Source organism: Prionailurus bengalensis, chromosome A1 (genome assembly GCF_016509475.1).
Source record: "Prionailurus bengalensis isolate Pbe53 chromosome A1, Fcat_Pben_1.1_paternal_pri, whole genome shotgun sequence".
NCBI lineage: Eukaryota > Metazoa > Chordata > Mammalia > Carnivora > Felidae > Prionailurus > Prionailurus bengalensis.
In genome coordinates, this window is record NC_057343.1 from 89596723 (window position 1) to 89617141 (window position 20419).

General features: G+C 40.6%; 1 protein-coding gene across 1 annotated transcript in view; it reads right to left on the bottom strand.

The window, feature by feature from the left end:
- Positions 1–1276: 1276 nt before the first annotated feature.
- Positions 1277–20419, bottom strand: part of LOC122479339 (vomeronasal type-1 receptor 90-like) — a 33536-nt gene continuing 14393 nt past the window's right edge. The window contains 1 exon segment of the mRNA XM_043573263.1: positions 1277–1692. Within this exon segment, the coding sequence (XP_043429198.1) occupies positions 1277–1692 (416 nt within the window).

The following is a 20419-nucleotide window of genomic DNA, read 5'->3' on the forward strand; positions in this document are numbered from 1 at the left end:
TCAAGGGTGCTAACTTGTGCTGCAGATCTTGAGACCTCCTGGCCTCCATAACTGCATGAGCCAATTTCTTATCTGTCTCTCTCTCCTCTTGTTTCTGTTCCTCTGGAGAACTCTACTACGTGGGGTAAGCCTGATTCTCCACTGATGCAAAGATAAAATGTACATAGAAATATTAAAGCTACAGAAATATAAAGTGTTGGGAGAACAGACCCAGGTTTTCCATGGTAACACTACTCAGACTTTGCAGATAGTAGGGGGGTCTCTAGCATTCTAAAAGGGATGGATTTGTGAGCTTAAAAGGACTTTATGATTCACTTTGAATTGGTAACTATGCATCACAGGTGCCAAGGAGAAAAACCTTTCCTCTGTTGTCTATTTAGTGACTAGTAGCCATGTGAAGTTAACTCACAAAAGACAAATTAACAGGAAAAGACGGCATATAATTTTATTCAAATTTCACAGAGGAGTACAGGGAAAAGTTCAATTGCAATGTTAGATTCGGGAGCTTATGTAACTTTCTTACAGGAAAGATGTTTTCGCTTTCAAGGGATATAACTAGGAAATATAAGGAGGAACCGATGAAGATAAGGGCCAGGCTTGCTTATGCACTTATCTGAGGTTCCTACTCCACCTCTGGTAAGAGGCACTCTTCCTGGGGCGCCTGGGTGGCTCGGTCGGTTAAGCGTCCGACTTCGGCTCAGGTCATGATCTCGCGGTCTGTGAGTTCGAGCCCCGCGTCGGGCTCTGTGCTGACAGCTCAGAGCCTGGAGCCTGTTTCAGATTCTGTGTCTCCCTCTCTCTGACCCTCCCCCATTCATGCTCTGTCTCTCTCTGTCTCAAAAATAAATAAACGTTAAAAAAATTTTTTTTTTTAAAAAGAGGCACTCTTCCTGATACAGAGGCACACCTTCATTGGAGGAAATTTATGCCCTGCTCTTAGGTGCAATGTGGGCACAGAACTCTTTCTCCACCTGGTGATTCTCAAGTGACTTCAGTTCAAAACAATCCTTATGGCAAAGTGCCATATTTAAGGGTGGCACATTCTGGTTCCCCTCAGAGGCTGAAATGGCCACATGAAGAATGCGAAATTCAATAATTTTCTTTTTACCTCCTTCTCCCATTTAAACAACCTTCAACTTTCCAAAGGGTAAAATAAAGCAAAATTCCACCCTGCCACCATGGAAAGTTTTCTTCTCCGAAAAGGACGCCGCGGAGCTCACACTGTAGGTTCAACTTCTCGGATCCCAACCAGGGAGCCGCAGAGAGGACAGGGCAGTCAGTCTTCCGGCCAAACTCCCGCCACTTCCCCTCTACTCCACCTTAGGGTTAGGCGGGCCAGCCACCTCGCGTTCTGCGCGTGGGTCCGCAACCTGCAGAACTTGTAGGCGCCCGGGCAGGCATGTGCCCGTCCTTTTCCCCCTGCAGCCACGTAGCCCTTGCCTGCGCCTCGGACGACCCGTGGTCCCTCGGTCTGGCTTTGCGCCCCCGGAACCAAGGCAGAGGGGATGCTAAGGAGCAGCGCTCGCAAGGCCCTCCAGCGCAGTTCCGATTCCGCTCTAGGAGGCCGGGCGGACCGCATCTCACTGGTTCTGGCGGCCCTGCTGCCCTTTGACAGAGAAATTAGGTTCTTGGTTGGAGCTCTTAGTTTAGGATGTCTTAGAGTTAAACCTAAAACGTAGGGCGGCTGTAATACTGTTAGGAATGGTAATGTATTAAATAGAAATGGAGAAATAAAAGGTTTGTAGTTAAGAATGACTATACAAATGCCTTTCTGCACACAAACTGGAGAAATGACTGATTTGGGAGAGAGTGAGCCTCACACGCCTGGCCCAATAAGAGGAATTAGGGTCAACCTGAAGCAACTCTTTTTGGGGGAACTGATTTGAGCTTCGGTGACAATTATAAGTGCAATGGACTGAAATACTGAATCTACCAATTGATAAGGGCACTAAAAAATACGCAAAACTTCATTTGGTGCTAGGGACCCATGTCATTGTTTTGAAAACTGGCAAATAAAGGCAGAGAAAATCAACATATGTTCTGTATATGAGTATACTCAAATACTTAACGAGAAGTTTCCTTTATAATACTTAACTGATAATCAGTGGGGTAAGGATGGGGTTAGGTTTGCCATTGAACACAAAGGATCTGCTGCTTAGGGTGCATCAGCCAATAGACCAGCCCAAGTTTGGGGCAGAAACTTTTTCATTACTTGCAGTAAGTAAGGAGACAGGGAGATAGTTCTCAAAACACTGAAGCTTTTATCCAATGTGCGAGAGTGCAGGGGCAGAGTGTTTGATACATTAGGAAATTAATAACTATTTTGTTGCTTAGCCACTTTGGTTCAACTGTGCATGCTAGCATGTCAACATGCTAGTGCATATATTGTATGTTCAAAAAATGGCAGAAAATCCTACCCATAGGAGGAGACCTTAGTATTATAATGAGTTAAAGGGGCCTTCTATGCAGCTTCTCAGCTCCAATCTGGCTGAAACTATTCTCCAAAAATGTATGGGTTGGAAAACCTGGACAACCTTGGTAGCAGCTATTTGTTCTGCAAAACAGAGATATTCTTTACCTGTTTCTGTATCTTCCCCCTCCTCCCCTCTGCAGATAGCTTACAGCCCTCTGATCTGAGTAACCCCCCATTGTATCCTAGCTAACAGGATGTCATTGCCCTGCTAATAAATGGATGGATGTAGACAAAGTAAAAACAAACAAACAAAAAGAAACCAACAAAAAAACGACTAACCAAACAGAGAAACCCTGAATCTTGTCAAGCCACTAGTCCCAGTTACCAATTTTCAAGAAATATAGAAACAGAGAAGCATGTTAAAAGAGATTCAGCCAGTCTGTGCTGTCAGCACGGAACCCTCTTTGGATCCTCTGTCTCCCTCTTTTCTACACCTCCCCTGCTCACACTCACTCTCTCTCAAAAATAAATAATAAAACGTTAAAAAACAGAGATTCAGCCAGTAACATACAGACTAGGAGACTACCAGAAAAATGTCATTTTCTTTCACAAAAAATTGCAAGGAAAAAATAAAAGGAGAGAGAATGAACAGATTAAAAGATACTCCAGAGATACATCAACTAATTATAATATTTGGAATTTATTTGCCTGCTGATTAAACACATAGACCAAATATATCTATATGTTGTCTGTGTAAGACAGTTGGGAGAAATGAGAATAATAACTGGATTTGTATTTATTTATTTATTTATTTATTTATTTTTCAATATATGAAATTTATTGTCAAATAGGTTTCCATACAACACCCAGTGCTCATCCCAAAACTTGCTCTCCTCAATACCCATCACCCACTCTCCCCTCCCTCCCACCCCCCATCAACCCTCAGTTTATTCTCAGTTTTTAAGAGTGTCTTCTGCTTTGGCTCTCTCCCACTCTAACCTCTTTTTTTTTTCCTTCCCCTCCCCTATGGGTTTCTGTTAAGTTTCTCAGGATCCACATAACAGTGAAAACATATGGTATCTGTTTTTCTCTGTATGGCTTATTTCACTTAGCATCACACTCTCCAGTTCCATCCACGTTGCTACAAAGGGCCATATTTCATTCTTTCTCATTGTCACGTAGTACTCCATTGTGTATATAAACCACAATTTCTTTATCCATTCATCAGTTGATGGACATTTAGGCTCTTTCCATAATTTGGCTATTGTTGAGAGTGCTGCTATAAACATTGGGGTACAAGTGCCCCTGTGCATCAGTACTCCTGTATCCCTTGGGTAAATTCCTAGCAGTGCTACTGCTGGCTCATAGGGTAGGTCTATTTTTAATTTTCTGAGGAACCTCCACACTGTTTTTTCTGATTGGTGCAGGGTGGCTGCACCAATTTGCATTCCCACCAACAGTGCAAGAGGGTTCCCATTTCTCCACATCCTCGCCAGCATCTATACTCTCCTGATTTGTTCATTTTGGCCACTCTGGCGTGAGGTGGTATCTGAGTGTGGTTTTGATTTGTATTTCCCTGATGAGGAGCGACATTGAGCATCTTTTTATGTGCCTGTTGGCCATCCGGATGTCTTCTTTAGAGAAGTGTCTATTCATGTTTTCTGCCCATTTCTTCACTGGGTTATTTGTTTTTTGGGTGTGGAGTTTGGTGAGCTCTTTATAGATTTTGGATACTAGCCCTTTGTCCGATATGTCATTTGCGAATATCTTTCCCCATTCCGTTGGTTGCCTTTTAGTTTTGTCGGTTGTTTCCTTTGCTGTGCAGAAGCTTTTTATCTTCATAAGGTCCCAGTAATTCACTTTTGCTTTTAATTCCCTTGCCTTTGGGGATGTGTCGAGTAAGAAATTGCTATGGCTGAGGTCAGAGGGGTCTTTTCCTGCTTTCTCCTCTGGGTTTTGATGGTTTCCTGTCTCACATTCAGGTCCTTTATCCATTTTGAGTTTTATTTGTGAATGGTGTGAGAAAGTGGTCTAGTTTCAACCTTCTGCATGTTGCTGTCCAGTTCTCCCAGCACCATTTGTTAAAGAGGTTGTCTTTTTTCCATTGGATGTTCTTTCCTGCTTTGTCAAAGATGAGTTGGCCATACTTTTGTGAGTCTAGTTCTGGGGTTTCTATTCTATTCCATTGGTTGATGTGTCTGTTTTTGAGCCAATACCATGCTGTCTTGATGATTACAGCTTTGTAGTAGAGGCTAAAGTCTGGGATTGTGATGCCTCCTGCTTTGGTCTTCTTCTTCAAAATTACTTTGGTTATTCGGGGCCTTTTGTAGTTCCATATGAATTTTAGGATTGCTTGTTCTAGTTTCGAGAAGAATGCTGGTGCAATTTTGATTGGGATTGCATTGAATGTGTAGATAGCTTTGGGTAGTATTGACATTTTGACAATATTTATTCTTCCAATCCATGAGCAGGGAATGTTTTTCCATTTCTTTATATCTTCTTCAATTACCTTCATAAGCTTTCTATAGTTTTCAGCATACACATCTTTTACATCTTTGGTTAGATTTATTCCTAGGTATTTTATACTTCTTGGTGCAATTGTGAATGGGATCAGTTTCTTTATTTGTCCTTCTGGTGCTTCATTGTTAGTGTATAAGAATGCAGTTGATTTCTGTACATTGATTTTGTATCCTGCAACTTTGCTGAATTCATGTATCAGTTCTAGCAGACTTTTGGTGGAGTCTATTGGATTTTCCATGTATAGTATCATGTCACCTGCAAAAAGTGAAAGCTTGACTTCATCTTTGCCAATTTTGATGCCTTTGATTTCCCTTTGTGGTCTTATTGCTGATGCTAGAACTTCCAACACTATGTTAAACAACAGCGGTGAGAGTGGGCATCCCTGTCATCTTCCTGATCTAGGGGGAAAAGCCCTCAGTTTTTCTCCATTGAGGATGATGTTAGCTGTGGGCTTTTCATAAATGGCTTTTATGATGTTTAAGTATGTTCCTTCTGTCCCGACTTTCTCAAGGGTTTTTATTAAGAAAGGGTGCAGGATTTTGTCAAAGGCCTTTTCTGCATCGATTGACAGGACCATATGGTTCTTATCTTTTCTTTTATTAATGTGATGTATCATGTTGATTGATTTGTGACTGTTGAACCAGCCCTGCATCCCAGGAATGAATCCCACTTGATCATGGTGAATAATTCTTTTTATATGCTGTTGAGTTCGATTTGCTAGTATCTTATTGAGAATTTTTGCATCCATATTCATCAGGGATATTGGCCTGTAGTTCTCTTTTTTTACTGGGTCTCTGTCTGGTTTAGGAATCAAAGTAATACTGGCTTCATAGAATGAGTCTGGAAGTTTTCCTTCCCTTTCTGTTTCTTGGAATAGCTTGAGAAGGATAGGTATTATCTCTGCTTTAAACGTCTGGTAGAACTCCCCTGGGAAGCCATTTGGTCCTGGACTCCTATTTTTTGGGAGATTTTTGATGACTGATTCAATTTCTTCACTGGTTATGGGTCTGTTTAAGCTTTCTATTTCCTCCTGATTGAGTTTTGGAAGAGTGTGGGTGGTCAGGAATTTGTCCATTTCTTCCAGGTTGTCCAATTTGTTGGCATATAATTTTCCATAGTATTCCCTGATAATTGTATCTCTGAGGGATTGTTTGTAATAATTCCATTTTCATTCATGATTTTATCTATTTGGGTCATCTCCCTTTTCTTTTTGGGAAGCCTGGCTAGAGGTTTGTCAATTTTGTTTATTTTTTCAAAAAACCAGCTCTTGGTTTCATTGATCTGCTCTACAGATTTTTAGATTCTATATTGTTTATTTCTGCTCTGATCTTTATTATTTCTCTTCTTCTGCTGGGTTTAGGCTGCCTTTGCTGTTCTGCTTCTAGTTCCTTTAGGTGTGCTGTTAGATTTTGTATTTGGGATTTTTCTTGTTTCTGGAGATAGGCCTGGATTGCAATGTATTTTCCTCTCAGGACTGCCTTAGCTGCATCCCAAAGTGTTTGGATTGTTGTATTTTCATTTTCATTTGTTTCCATATATTTTTTAATTTCTTCTCTAATTGCCTGGTTGACCCACTCATTCTTTAGTAGGGTGTCCTTTAACCTCCATGCTTTTGGAGGTTTGCCAGACTTTTTCCTGTGGTTGATTTCAAGCTTCATAGCATTGTGGTCTGAAAGTATGTATGGTATGATTTCAATTCTTGTATACTTATGAAGGGCTGTTTTGTGACCCAGTATATGATCTATCTTGGAGAATGTTCCATGTGCACTCGAGAAGAAAGTATACTCTATTGCTTTGGGATGCAGAGTTCTAAATATATCTGTCAAGTCCATCTGATCCAATGTGTCATTCAGGGCCCTTGTTTCTTTATTGACCGTGTGTCTAGAAGATCTATCCATTGTTGTAAGTGGAGTGTTAAAGTCCCCTGCAATTACCACATTCTTATCAATAAGGTTTCTTATGTTTGTGATTAATTGTTTTATATATTTGGGGGCTTCCGTATTCGGGGCATAGACATTTATAATTGTTAGCTCTTCCTGATGTATAGACCCTGTAATTATTATATAATGCCATTCTTCATCTCTTGTTACAGCTTTTAATTTAAAGTCTAGTTTGTTTGATATAAGTATGGCTAGCTACCCCAGCTTTTTTGTGACTTCCAGTAGCATGATAGATAGTTCTCCATCCCCTCACTCTCAATCTGAAGGTGTCCTCAGGTCTAAAATGAGTCTCTTGTAGGCAGCAAATGAGGGGTCTTGTTTTTTTGTATCCATTCTAATACCCTATGTCTTTTGGTTGGCGCATTTAGTCCATTTACATTCAGTGTTATTATAGAAAGATATGGGTTTAGAGTCATTGTGATGTCTGTATGTTTTATGCTTGTAGCGATGTCTCTGGTACTTTGTCTCACAGGATCCCCCTTCGGATCTCTTGTAAGGCTGGTTTAGTGGTGACAAATTCCTTCAGTTTTTGTTTGTTTGGGAAGACCTTTATCTCTCCTTCTATTCTAAATGACAGACTTGCTGGATAAAGGATTCTCGGCTGCATATTTTTTCTGTTCATCACATTGAAGATATCCTGCCAATCCGTTCTGGCCTGCCAAGTTTCAGAAGAGAGATCAGTCACGAGTCTTATAGGTCTCCCTTTATATGTGAGGGCACGTTTGTCCCTCGCTGCTTTCAGAATTTTCTCTTTATCCTTGTATTTTGCCAGTTTCACTATGATATGTCGTGCAGAAGATCGATTCAAGTTACGTCTGAAGGGACTTCTCTGTGCCTCTTGGATTTCAATGCCTTTTTCCTTCCCCAGTTCAGGGAAGTTCTCAGCTATGATTTCTTCAAGTACCCCTTCACCACCTTTCCTCTCTCTTCCTCCTCTGGGATACCAATTATGTGTATATTATTTCTTTTTAGTGCATCACTTAGTTCTCTAATTTTCCCCTCATACTCCTAGATTTTTTTATCTCTCTTTTTCTCAGCTTCCTCTTTTTCCATAACTTTATCTTCTAGTTCACCTATTCTCTCCTCCGCCTCTTCAATCTGAGCCGTGGTGGTTTCCATTTTGTTATGCATCTCGTTTAAAGCGTTTTTCAGCTCCTCCTGACTATTCCTTAGTCCCTTGATCTCTGTAGCAAGCGATTCTCTGCTGTCCTCTATACTGTTTTCAAGCCCAGCGATTCATTTTATGACTATTATTCTAAATTCACTCTCTGTTATATTATTTAAATCCTTTTTGATCAGTTTGTTAGCTGTTGTTATTTCCTGGAGATTTTTTTGAGGGGAATTCTTCCATTTGGTCATTTTGGATAGTCCCTGGAGTGGTGGGGACTTGCAGGGCACTTCCCCTGTGCTGTGGTGTATAACTGGAGTTGGTGGGCGGGGCCGCAGTCAGACCTGATGTCTGCCTCCTGCCCACCACTGGGGCCACAGTCAGACTGGTGTGTACCTTCTCTTCCCCTCTCCTAGGGGCAGGATTCACTGTGGGGTGGCGTGGCCTGTCTGGGCTACTTGCACACTGCCAGGCTTGTGGTGCTGGGGATCTGGCATAAGCTGGGGTGGATAGGCAAGGTGCACAGGGGCAGGAGGGGCAGGCTTAGCTTGCTTCTCCTTCGATGATCCACTTCAGGTGGGGCCCTGTGGCAGCGGGAGGGAGTCAGACCCGCTGCCAGAGGGGTGGCTCCACAGAAGCACAGCGTTGGGTGTTTGCGCAGAGCAAGTAAGTTCCCTGGCAGGAACTGGCTCCCTTTGGGATTTTGGCTGGGGGATGGGCGAGAGAGATGGCGCTGGCACGAGCCTTTGTTCCCTGCCAAACTGAGCTCTGTTTTCCCGGGGCTCAGCTACTCTCCCTTCCGTTGTCCCTCAGCCCTCCTGTTCTCTGAGCAGAGCTGTTAGCTTATAACCTTCCAGATGTCAAGTCCCTCTTGCTGTAGGAACACACTCCGTCTGGCCCCTCTGCTTTTGCAAGCCAGAGTCGGGGGCTCTGCTTGGCCAGCGGGCTGCCCCTCAGACCCGGCTCCCTCCTGCCAGCCCGTGGAGCGCGTACCGCCTCTCCGCCCTTCTTATCTCTTGCGTGGGCCTCTCGTCTGTACTTGGCTCTGGAGACTCAGTTCTGCTAGTCTTCTGGAGGCTCTCTGGGTTATTCAGGCAAGTGTAGGTGGAATCTAAGTGACCAGCAGGACACGGTGAGCCCAGCGTCTTCCTACGCTGCCATCTTCCCTAGCCACCTGGACTTTTTTTTAAATATATGAAATTTGTTGTCAAATTGGTTTCCATACAACACCCAGTGCTCATCCCAACAAGTGCCCTCCCCAATACCCATCACCCACTCTCCCCTCCCTCCCACCCCCCATCAGCCCTCAGTTTGTTCTCAGTTTTTAAGAGTCTCTTATGCTTTGGCTCTCTCCCACTCTAACCTCTTTTTTTCTTTCTTTCTTCCTTCCCCTCCCCCACAGGTTCCTAATAACTGGATATTTGATGATACAAAGTAGGTATTATAGGGACAACTTGGTGGCTAAATAGGTTAAGCGACTGACTCTTGGTTTTTAGCTCAGGTCATGATCTCACATTTCATGGGTTGGAGACCTGCATCTGGTTCTCTCTCTTCTCTCTCTCTACCCCTCCCCCACTTGCTTTCTCTCTCAAAAAAAAAATAAGTAAGCTTAAAAAAAGTGGGTATTATTAATTTTTCAAGAGATGATAACAGTTATGATTACTATCACATTATATCTCTAAAAGATGATACTCTAAAAGAGTATTATGATAGGAAAAGATAGGCAGAAAGGGAGAGGCTAAGACTTGAAGGTCCCTGGTGGGGAAAAAAACATACTTTAAAACATTTCTTCTGGGAACATCTGACCTCGAGCAGACTCCCTCAGGCGTTAAGGTCCTCTTAACAATGTAACAGACACCACCTACTCCTCTTCAGGTTCCCCTCAAAAATTTGACAATCAAAATATTTAACTGAAATAAGTAAACCATAAAACTTATGTTACATGAGGGACAGTATGACTAGTGTGACTCCTCACACAATGGAATGGAGCCAATCAGGAATGGACAACCCAGCACCTAGAGCTATCCAGTCAATAAGGTTAGACTTGAGAAGGAATAAGGAGGAATGGATTGGGGGGGGAGGGGCAGCGAGAACCTTAAAAACAAGGACCCTTGCCTATAGTTTCCGACATTCACTTTCAAATGTCCCCTCTCTGTAAAGAGAGCTTTCATACTATTCTTTCTTTCTGATCCCATCTTATACTCTAATAAACTTTTGCCTGCTGCTCATTTTATTCTGTGTCCATCTCTTCATTGTTGAGAGTGGAGAGACAATGAACCCTGGGTTTTGAGGTAAAGAATCCTGCAACATTATCATCTTTTAGAGATATGCACTAAAATATTTATAAGTAAAATAATGTCTGAAATTTGCTTCAAATTACATGGAGGGTTGAGGGAAAATAGATGGGAATTTAGATGACAGGAGATGCCCAGGAGTTGGTAATTTTTTGAAGCTAGTGATGGATAAATACACTGGGGTTCATTATACTTTACTTTGCATATGTTCTAACATTTCCAAATTGAAAGTTAAACAGAAGCTGAGGGAAGGTGTGGTTAGGGAAGGAACACACACTTGGACTGTGTCACATAAGCTGAGGGAGGCTGCATAGTTCAGGTCATTCCAATCTGGCAATGATGAAGGAGAAGGCCTTTCTTAAGTGCAGGAGCTTCAGAGGTTGTGTTAAATGAGAAAGGCCTCAATCACATTTTGGAAAGAGGAGAAAGAAATGAAATGAAAGTATTTGGTGGGTTCACAGATGGACCCTGCAGCTTCATCCTCCAGGGTAGGCCTCTGGGCCTCGGCTTTCACAGCCCTTTTCAAGTTCACAGCAAGGGGTACTCTTGCTGATGCAAAATGAACAAACCTTTTAGAATTTCTACAGAAAAAAGAGAGAAAGAAAGAAAGAGAGTGATGCCAGCTGCCGAAGATACATAATCTTTTTTTATGAATATAATTTATTGTCAAATTGGCTTACATACAACACCCAGTGCTCATCCCAACAAGTGCCCTCTGCAATGCCCATCACCCATTTTTCCTCTCCCCCCTCCCATCCACCCTTAGTTTGTTCTTTGTATTTAAGAGTCTCTTGTGGTTTGCCTCCCTCCTTCTCTGTAACTATTTTTTCCCCTTCCCTTCTCCCATGGTCTTCTATTCAGTTTCTCAAGATCCACAAATGAGTGAAAACATATGATAACTGTCCTTCTCTGACTGACTTATTTCACTCAATATAATCTCTTCCAGTTTCATCCACTGCAAATGGCATGATTCTTTCTTCCAGTTGCTGCAAATGACATGATTTCATTATTTCTCATTGCCAAGTAGTATTCCATTAAATGTATAAACCACATCTACTTTATCCATTCATCAGTTGATGGACATTTAGGCTCTTTCCATAATTTGGCTATTGTTGAAAGCACTGCTATAAACATTGGGGTACCTATGCCCCCATGCATCAGCACTCTTGTAGAGGATCCACAATCTTAACAAAGAAGAAAGTGCTCCAGAGAAGTAATGTTTAATACAGGGTTATGTATGTTTTTGTTACATCAAGAATTACAAATCATCATGATGAAGGACATTTTAGAAAAGTACAAACTTTATTTTATGCTTTTAGTATATGCAAGTTGTACGCTTCTGAGGTATGGAACCGAATTTACAAAGATTTTTACTCTTATCTTTAGTTTGAAATGTTTCTTTTAGGTTATTGGCTAATGAAGCAGATGGACAATGTGTGCTCAGGGAAGAAATAGAGCCCATGCTTTGAAGTTTGGTGAATCATTCTGATCTTGTTAAAAGTATAGCTTCCCTGGGAGCCCAGGAGCAGGGCCCACAAACATTAAAATTTGAAAATTTCCTTTATCACTCTCAGGGATTCAGCTGGCAGATGGTGCCACATCTATGCAAGAGGGAAAACACCAAGAGGTGGTGAATGGCTTGAGGTGCCACAGGGGTTCTCAGAGCAGAGTCCCATGTCTCTGGTGCAGAGAGCTTAGAATAACTGATGCAGGCAGGACTGGTCTGAGGACACAGAGTGGATCACACAGGACTAGCAAAGAGGGTCCTTGTTTTCGCTTAGGATGTAAATCAAACTTAAGCCAGGAAGAAGTGAAAGCAGAGTTTACTGAACAGCATAAGTGATAGAGTATAGCTGGCGGAGTGTCTGGAAGACTCAGAAAGGAAAGGAGAATAAGTCTCTCTGTCACTTGGGGTTTATATTGGAAAGGAGTCCAGGGTACGTGTTCCTTCAGGAATCTAGAGTAGGTTCCAATCAAGGGCAAAGAGACAGGTGAACAACAGGTGTTACTTTATAAATCAGCGAAGGTAGGGGGTGCTGATGGCGTTGTCAGCTGAGGTTTGCTGAAAGCTAATGTCCCGGAACATATTTGGGATCCAGTTCTTAGATGTTATCAGGTGCTTGGGGGCTAGGATGAAACTCAAAGAATGTTAGTTTTCTTGCTTTCCCCTTGGAGTAGGAACATAGCTTCTTTGGTTTATTCAGATTCAAGGTAAAATATAGAACACGAGTAAATAGAACCTCACATAGAAACAGCAAAGAGACAGCCTTTCTAAAAATGGAGTTCCTTCAGTTTTCCAACCTCCCAACAACCACATTCTTCAATCTACACTGGTCTTCCTATTCCCAGAAGGGACATACAACCACAGGAGCATGGCCTTTACAGGTTTTGTACCCCCTCTCAGATTCACAGTGTCATTAGACTAGTCATGGCTCTGAGAATCCTGCAGTAATTATAATTTTATTTAACTCTTTTCCAATTTTTCCCCCATGGAAACCTCTTTTGCATGGGGCACTTATTAATATCTCTTTACCTTGGTGGGTTTCTTATCTAAAACCACCTCCTCAATCCCACTGTGCCACAACCCAGACTAGGACTCTGCTTTAGTTTCTCTTTAGCACATATCAACACCTGACATCACATCAGATGTTTGTCTATTGCTTCCTCCAAGGCTTCAGTAAACAGCACTACTGTTGAACCAGTTGCTCAGGCTACAAACATGAACTCCTCTCTTTCTCTCTTACCCCAAATGCAATCCATCAAAACATCCTGTAAAAAGTGTAAGAATACATTTTCAGCCAAGGTCAAGACTCCTATTCCATTTCTGTGAAGTGCAGTGATATTAGTTTCTGAAACAGTTTGTTGCTGTATCCCGAGGCATTCTCAAGACCCTCAACATGATAGTGGAATAAAAAGGTGGAGACATGGTGTTTACATGCGTATGTATTTTTTAAAATTTGTATTAAAAATATTTTTATTTTGAGACAATTGTGGATTCATATGTAGTTGTAAAACATAATGCAGCAATATCTCATATACACTTTATCTGTTTAACCCAATGGTAACATCTTGCAAAACTTGGACTGTGTCACATCAGCTGAGGGAGGCTGCATAGTTCAGGTCATTCCAATCTGGTAATGATGAAGGAGAAGGCCTTTCTTAAGTGCAGGAGCTTCAGAGGGTGTGTTAAATGAGAAAGGCCTCAATCACATTTTGGAGTGATTGTACTCAATCCAAGTACAATATCACAACTGGGTTATTAACACTGATATAGGGAAAGCACAGAATAGTTCTATCATCACAAGGATTCCTCCTGTTGCCCTTTTTAAGCTACACACACCTCCCCACTGACCCTCACACCCCTCGCAACTGGCAACCACTAAAATGTTCTCCATTACTGTAATATTGATATTTCAAGAATGCCAAAACAAATCTTATATAGAAGATAAGGTCTGTACCTGTTTTGAGAGATTTATTTCACAGTATTTCTCTCTTGTTGAGCAGTTGTAAGTGGTGTTGTATTTTAAATTTCATTGCCTACATGTTCATTGAAACATAGCCTAAGAAAGCTTGAGAGGGGTGCCTGGGTGGCTCAGTTGGTTAAGCCGCCGACTTCAGCTCAGGTCATGATCTCGTGGTCCCTGAGTTCGAGCCCCGCGATGGGCTCTGTGCTGACAGCTCAGAGCCTGGAGCCTGTTTCGGATTCTGTGTCTCCCTCTCTCTGAACCTCCCCCGTTCATGCTCTGTCTCTCTCTGTCTCAAAAATAAATAAACGTTACAAAAAAAAAAAGAAAACTTGAGAAAGAAGAACAAAACGAGAGGTTATCACAATCCCAGATTTCAAGATATACTACAAAGCTATAGGAATCAAAACATTATGGCACTGGTATAAAATAGACTCATAGATCAATAAAACAGAATTGAGATCCTAAAAGTAAACCCATGTCTATATGGCCAATTGTTCTACAATAAAGGAGACAAGAATGTACAAACAGGGAAAAGACAGTCTTTTCAATAAATAGTGTTGGGAAAACCGGACAGCAGCATACAAAAAGGATATAACCAGGCCACATTTTTTCTTTCTTTCTTTCTTTTTTTAAACTGGGTCACTTTCTTACATGATACACAAAAATAAACTCAAAAATGGATTAAATACCTAAATATGAGAACTGAAACGACAAAACTCCTTAAAAAACATAGGCAGTAATTTCTTGGACATCAACCTTAGCAATACTTTTCTAGATATGTCTTTTCAGGCAAGGGAAACAAAGCAAAAACAGACTATTGGGACCACACCAAAATAAAAAGCTTTTTCACAGTGAAGGAAACCATCAGCAAAACAAAAAAGTAGCCTAGTTAGTGGGAGAATATATTTGCAAATCATATATCTGATAGGGGGTAATACCCAAAATACATAAAGAACTTGTACAACTTCACACCAAAAAAAAAAAATCAAATAACCTGATTAAAAAATGGGGAGAGGGGCGCCTGGGTGGCGCAGTCGGTTAAACGTCCGACTTCAGCCAGGTCACGATCTCGCGGTCCGGGAGTTCGAGCCCCGCGTCGGGCTCTGGGCTGATGGCTCAGAGCCTGGAGCCTGTTTCCGATTCTGTGTCTCCCTCTCTCTCTGCCCCTCCCCCGTTCAAGCTCTGTCTCTCTCTGTCCCCAAAATAAATAAACGTTGAAAAAAAATTTAAAAAATGGGGAGAGACCTGAATAGACATTTTTTCAAAGAAGAAGTACACATTAAAAGATGCTCAGCATCACTCATCCTCAGGGAAATGCAAATCATAATCACAAAAAAATATTACCTTACACCAGTCGGAATGGCTAGTATCAAAAAGAGAAGAAATAACAAGGGTTGGTGAGGATGTGGAGAAAGGGGATCACTCATGCATTATTAGTGGGAATGTAAATTTGTGCAGCCACTGTGGAAAACAGTATGGAAGTCCCCCCAAAATTAAAAATAGAGCTACATATGATCTAGTAAGTCTACTACTGGGTATTTGCCCAAAGAAAATGAAAACACTAATTCAGAAAGATATATGCACCCCTATGTTCATCACAGCATTATTTACAATAGCTAAGATATGGAAGCAACCTAAATGTCCATACATAGATGAATGGATAAAGAAGATGTCACACACACACACACACACACACACACGAATACTACTCAGCCATAAAAAAGAATTCAATCTCACCATTTGTGACAACATGGATAGATCTAGAAGTTATTATGCTAAATGCAGTATACAGTAATCTCCAGTCACTATGTTGTGCACCTGACTGATTTTTTTGGATTGATTTTTAAAAATTATTTATTTATTTGTTTGTTTATTTTATTTTTTAAATATAATTTATTGTCAAATTGCTTTCTATACAACACCCAATGCTCATCCCAACAAGTGCCCTCCTTCCTGCCCATCACCTACTTTCTCCTCTCCCCCACCCCCATGTACCCTTAGTTTGTTCCCAGTGTTTAAGAGTCTCTTATGTGAATGCAAGCTGGTGCAGCCACTCTGGAAAACAGTATGGAGGCTCCTCAAAAAGCTAAAGATAGAAATACCCTACAACCTAGCAATTGCACTACTAGGTATTTATCCAAGGGATACAGGTGTGCTGTTTCGAAGGGACACATGCACCCCAATGTTAATAGCAGCACTATCAACAATAGCCAAAGTATGGAAAGAGCCCAAATGTCCATCAATGGATGAATAGATGAAGAAGATGTGGTATACACACACACACACACACACACACACACACACACACACACAATGGAGTATTACTCGGCAATCAAAAAGAATGAAATCTTGCCATTTGCAACTATGTGGATGGAACTGGAGGGTATTATGCTGAGTGAAATTAGTCAGAGAAAGACAAATATCATATGACTTCACTCATATGAGGACTTTAAGAGACAAAACAGATGAACAAAAGGGAAAGGAAACAAAATATAAAAACAGGGAGAGGGACAAAACAGAAGAGACTCATAAATATGGAGGACAAACTGAGGGTTACTGGAGGGGTTGTGGGAGGGGGAATGGGCTAAATTGGTAAGGGGCATTAAGGAATCTACTCCTGAAATCATTGTTGCATTATATGCTAATTTGGATATAAATTAAAAAAATTTTTTAAAGTAGAACTATGTTATTATTCAGCAATTGCACTAGTAGGTATTTACCCAATGGATACAAAAATACTGATTCAAAAGGGCACATGCACCCTGATGTTTATAGCAGCATTATCAACAAGAGCCAATTTATGGAAAGAGCACAAATTTCCATTGACTTATAAATAAAAAAGTTACACACACACACACAATGGAAAATTAGTCAGCATAAAAATCAAATTAAATCTTTCGATTTGCAATGACATGGATGGAGCTTAGCTAATGCTAGGCAGAGTAAGTCAGTCAGAGAAAGACAAATACCATATGATTTCACTCATGTGTGGAATTTAAGAAATAAAGCAAATGAACATGGTGGGGGTGCAGAAAGAGAAAGGTAAATCATAAAACAGTCTCTTACCTATAGAGAACAAACTGAAGTTTGCATGAAGGAAGGTGGGTGGGGGGACGGGTTAAATAGGTGATGGGATTAAGGAGTGCACTTGGCTATAATGAGCACCAGGTAATATATAGAATTGTTGAAACACTATATTGTACACCTGAAATTAATGGTACATTGTATGTTAACTATATTGGAATTAAAATTTAAAAAGAGGTCCTCAAAAAAAAAAAAGAGTCTCTTATGGTTTGCCTCCCTCCCTCTCTGTAACTTAATGTTGTGCACCTGAAACTAATAAGATTATATGTCAATTATATTTCAATAATAAAAAATATTTTGTAAACTACTTTTAAGTGGATATATTGTAAAACAATTATTGTTGAAATAAAGTTTTCCAGAATGACTTTTTTTGATTAAAATATAATTTAAATTTTTAGAATCTTATACGTCTAACAAATATATTAGTTAATATGATTAGTAAACTCAACTAGAATAAAAATGTATGTATATATTACATTTAATGCTAATACATACATACAGAAGACATGGCTGTTTCTTTATGAAACTTATAGTATCAACATAATGTTATTTATCAAATCAAATTTACTCAAATCAAGTGAATTTGAAAGACATTTCTATATTTCTTGGAGTTTCAGGAACATGTAATTTACATAAGTACTTATTTTTATCCAAGCCAATCAGAATATAGTTTCTTTAAGGGATTTTATAAATTAATTTGGTAATACCATCTGGAGGTAGGAAAATGTCACATATACATAACATACAAATGAACATACATAAACAAACAGGCAGGCACAAATAGAAATTTTATAGCTTTCATTCTAAAATTTTAGCCATCAGTAAGGTGTAAACACAGAATACAAAACTCAATAGTGTGTATAAGCATTGGTACTCACTTCTGTCCTTTATATTTTTATCAGAAATATGTTTCTGCTAACTAGTCAGTCAGAGAAAGACAAATATCATATGACTTCACTCATATTTGGAATTTAAGATATAAAACAGATGAACAGAAGAGAAGGGATGCAAAAATAATCAAAAAAACAGGCAGGGAGACAAAACATAAAAGACTCTTAAATATAAAGAACAGTGTTGCTGGAGGGGTTGTGGGTGAGCTAAATGGGCAAGGAACATTAAGAAGGACAATCGTTGGCTGGGGCGCCTGGGTGGCACAGTCGGTTAAGCGTCCGACTTCAGCCAGGTCACGATCTCGCTGTCCGGGAGTTCGAGCCCCGCGTCAGGCTCTGGGCTGATGGCTCAGAGCCTGGAGCCTGTTTCCGATTCTGTGTCTCCCTCTCTCTCTGTCCCTCCCCCGTTCATGCTCTGTCTCTCTCTGTCCCAAAAATAAAAAAATAAAAAAAGAAGGACAATTGTTGGGATGAGCATTGGGTGTTATATGTAGGGGATGAATCACTGGAGTCTTACTCCCCAAATCATTATTGCACTATATGCTAATTTGGATGTAAATTAAAAAGTAAATAAAGAAAGAAAGAACTGTGTTTCTGCTAGATGGAAGAAGTTACATTTACCAGATCAATATGGGAGCTTGTTATGGAACCAGGCTGGAACACTGGTGGAAAAACCAAGCGGCACTCTGAGATCTTGGTGGATTGGAGATTTATTTAACACCCGAGGCTCAGAGGAGACTGTTTCTCCAAAGATCTGAGCCCCAAATGTGAGCGGGAAGGGTAATTTATAGTTATCAGCCCCCATATTTGTGTGTGTGGGGGGGTGGTTTTTGCGCACACAGCAAAGGAAGATGAACCTGGAGGAGGGGTCTCTAAGCTAGAGACCAGAGTTTGTTTTAGTCCAATTGGCCATCTTTGGTGTACTTTATCCACTTCTCCAACAAGATAAACTTTTCACCATATTTGTGGGAGGAGACTTTTAAGATTGTCTTTGCCCTGGTATGTAATGTCACAGAGGCTGTAGATTACATCTGGACTGAGGGGTTGACGAGACACTGGACATTTGGGTTTCTCCACAGCCCATATGAGTGGGTAAAATAGCCAGTCTACCTCCAATTAGTTTTTTTTTCCCTTTTCAACTTCAAGTGGTTGCTTTTGGAGCCCCTGCGTCCCTTACAGGGAACCCTTACAGGGGAGCACAGAGTTTGAGTGACTACAAAGAGTTGAGAGGCTAGAATGGGAAAGGAAGATCTTACAGGGGTGAGCAGAAGGATGCAAGAGGTAGGGGTATGAAGGGTGACATATCAAAAGATCTCAGGGAGCCACAGGGAAGGTTGGAGGTAGTAAAAGGATGGAGGTGTGAAGGAGATGGGAGAGGATACATCTTAGATGAGATGGTTTAGGGAGATGTTAAGTTTCTCAAAGAAGCCATTGAAATACCAAATTATCCCTAGTAAAACCACCCCAACAGGAAAGGAAGTAAACAGAATGAATGCCATACTGATAAAGCATTACAGTCAGTGAGGGTTTGGGAAAGAGGGATTTCAGTTGACTGAAAAGCTGCTATGTTCTTAATGGTATCTTGCAAGCAAAGAAACTTGCCTTTAACACAGACTTTATGTCTTATGAACAGGGAAGTCTGAGGCTCCGTTTGTCTACAATTCTAATTTAGCTTGTAGAATATACTTAGAATCTTAAGAGTAAAAAATCTGCCCTTACTGATGTCAACAAACATGTATTTCAGAGCACTGGATCAGGAGTTAGACTCACCAATAGATTCCCAATCAGTAAATCAAGAGTGAAGACAAAGTCTTCAAAGTTGTGCAGCTGGGGTCACTAAGTCACTCACATGTAAAATCTGACTTTACCTTCCAGATCTGGTTGGAGCTAAGAAGCTCTTTTGTATTTTATTTGTATTGAAAAAACTTATTCTAATGAGAGTAATGCAGGGTCATGTTTAAAGAGTGAAATTGGACAAAAGGCATTGTAATAAAAAGCAACTGTCCTCTAACCTCTTTATCTCCTTCATCTCTTCACTACCCTTCCCAGTCTTTTTGCCCAAGAGAACTTTGTGGCTTTTGGTTTTGGTTGTTCTGTAGTTACTTCCTTATGTCTGTTGAACGAGAAAAAAAGGAAGGGCTGAAATAAAACAAAAACATTTATTTGAGGTCTCAAAATTACAATCTGAGTAGCATAGATTTGGGGGAGCAACAGAAATTGTGTCCCTCTAGTGAAAAAAGCCAAGGGTATCAAAAGATGAAGTGTTTGTATGGGTTTTTACCAAAGAATTTTGGTTGGTGTTGGAAGCAGAAAACTAATTTTGACTGAATATAATTGGCTGTCACTAAACAAAATCTCTTACTGTAGCAAGTTGCAGGTGTTTGGACAGAGTTCAAAGTTTCTGGTTTCATCTGATGAGAATGTGCATAAAGCCCAGATCCTTAATGGCCTCCCTGGCTCTCTTTTAAAACCCCTTGATATAAGTGACTCCATTTCATTTTACCTCTCACATGTGTAAACGATGTGTTTATATCACCACACCCTGTCCATTGACTGCTCTGAAGGATTAGGATCATTTCATTTATCCCACCCTGTACCTTCCCACTCCTCTTCCCACTTGACTCTGTTATGATCCTATTTCCTCCCATGGTCACATCTACATTTTTAAACAATCACCTTTCAGTTAAGAAAGTGAAAGGAATA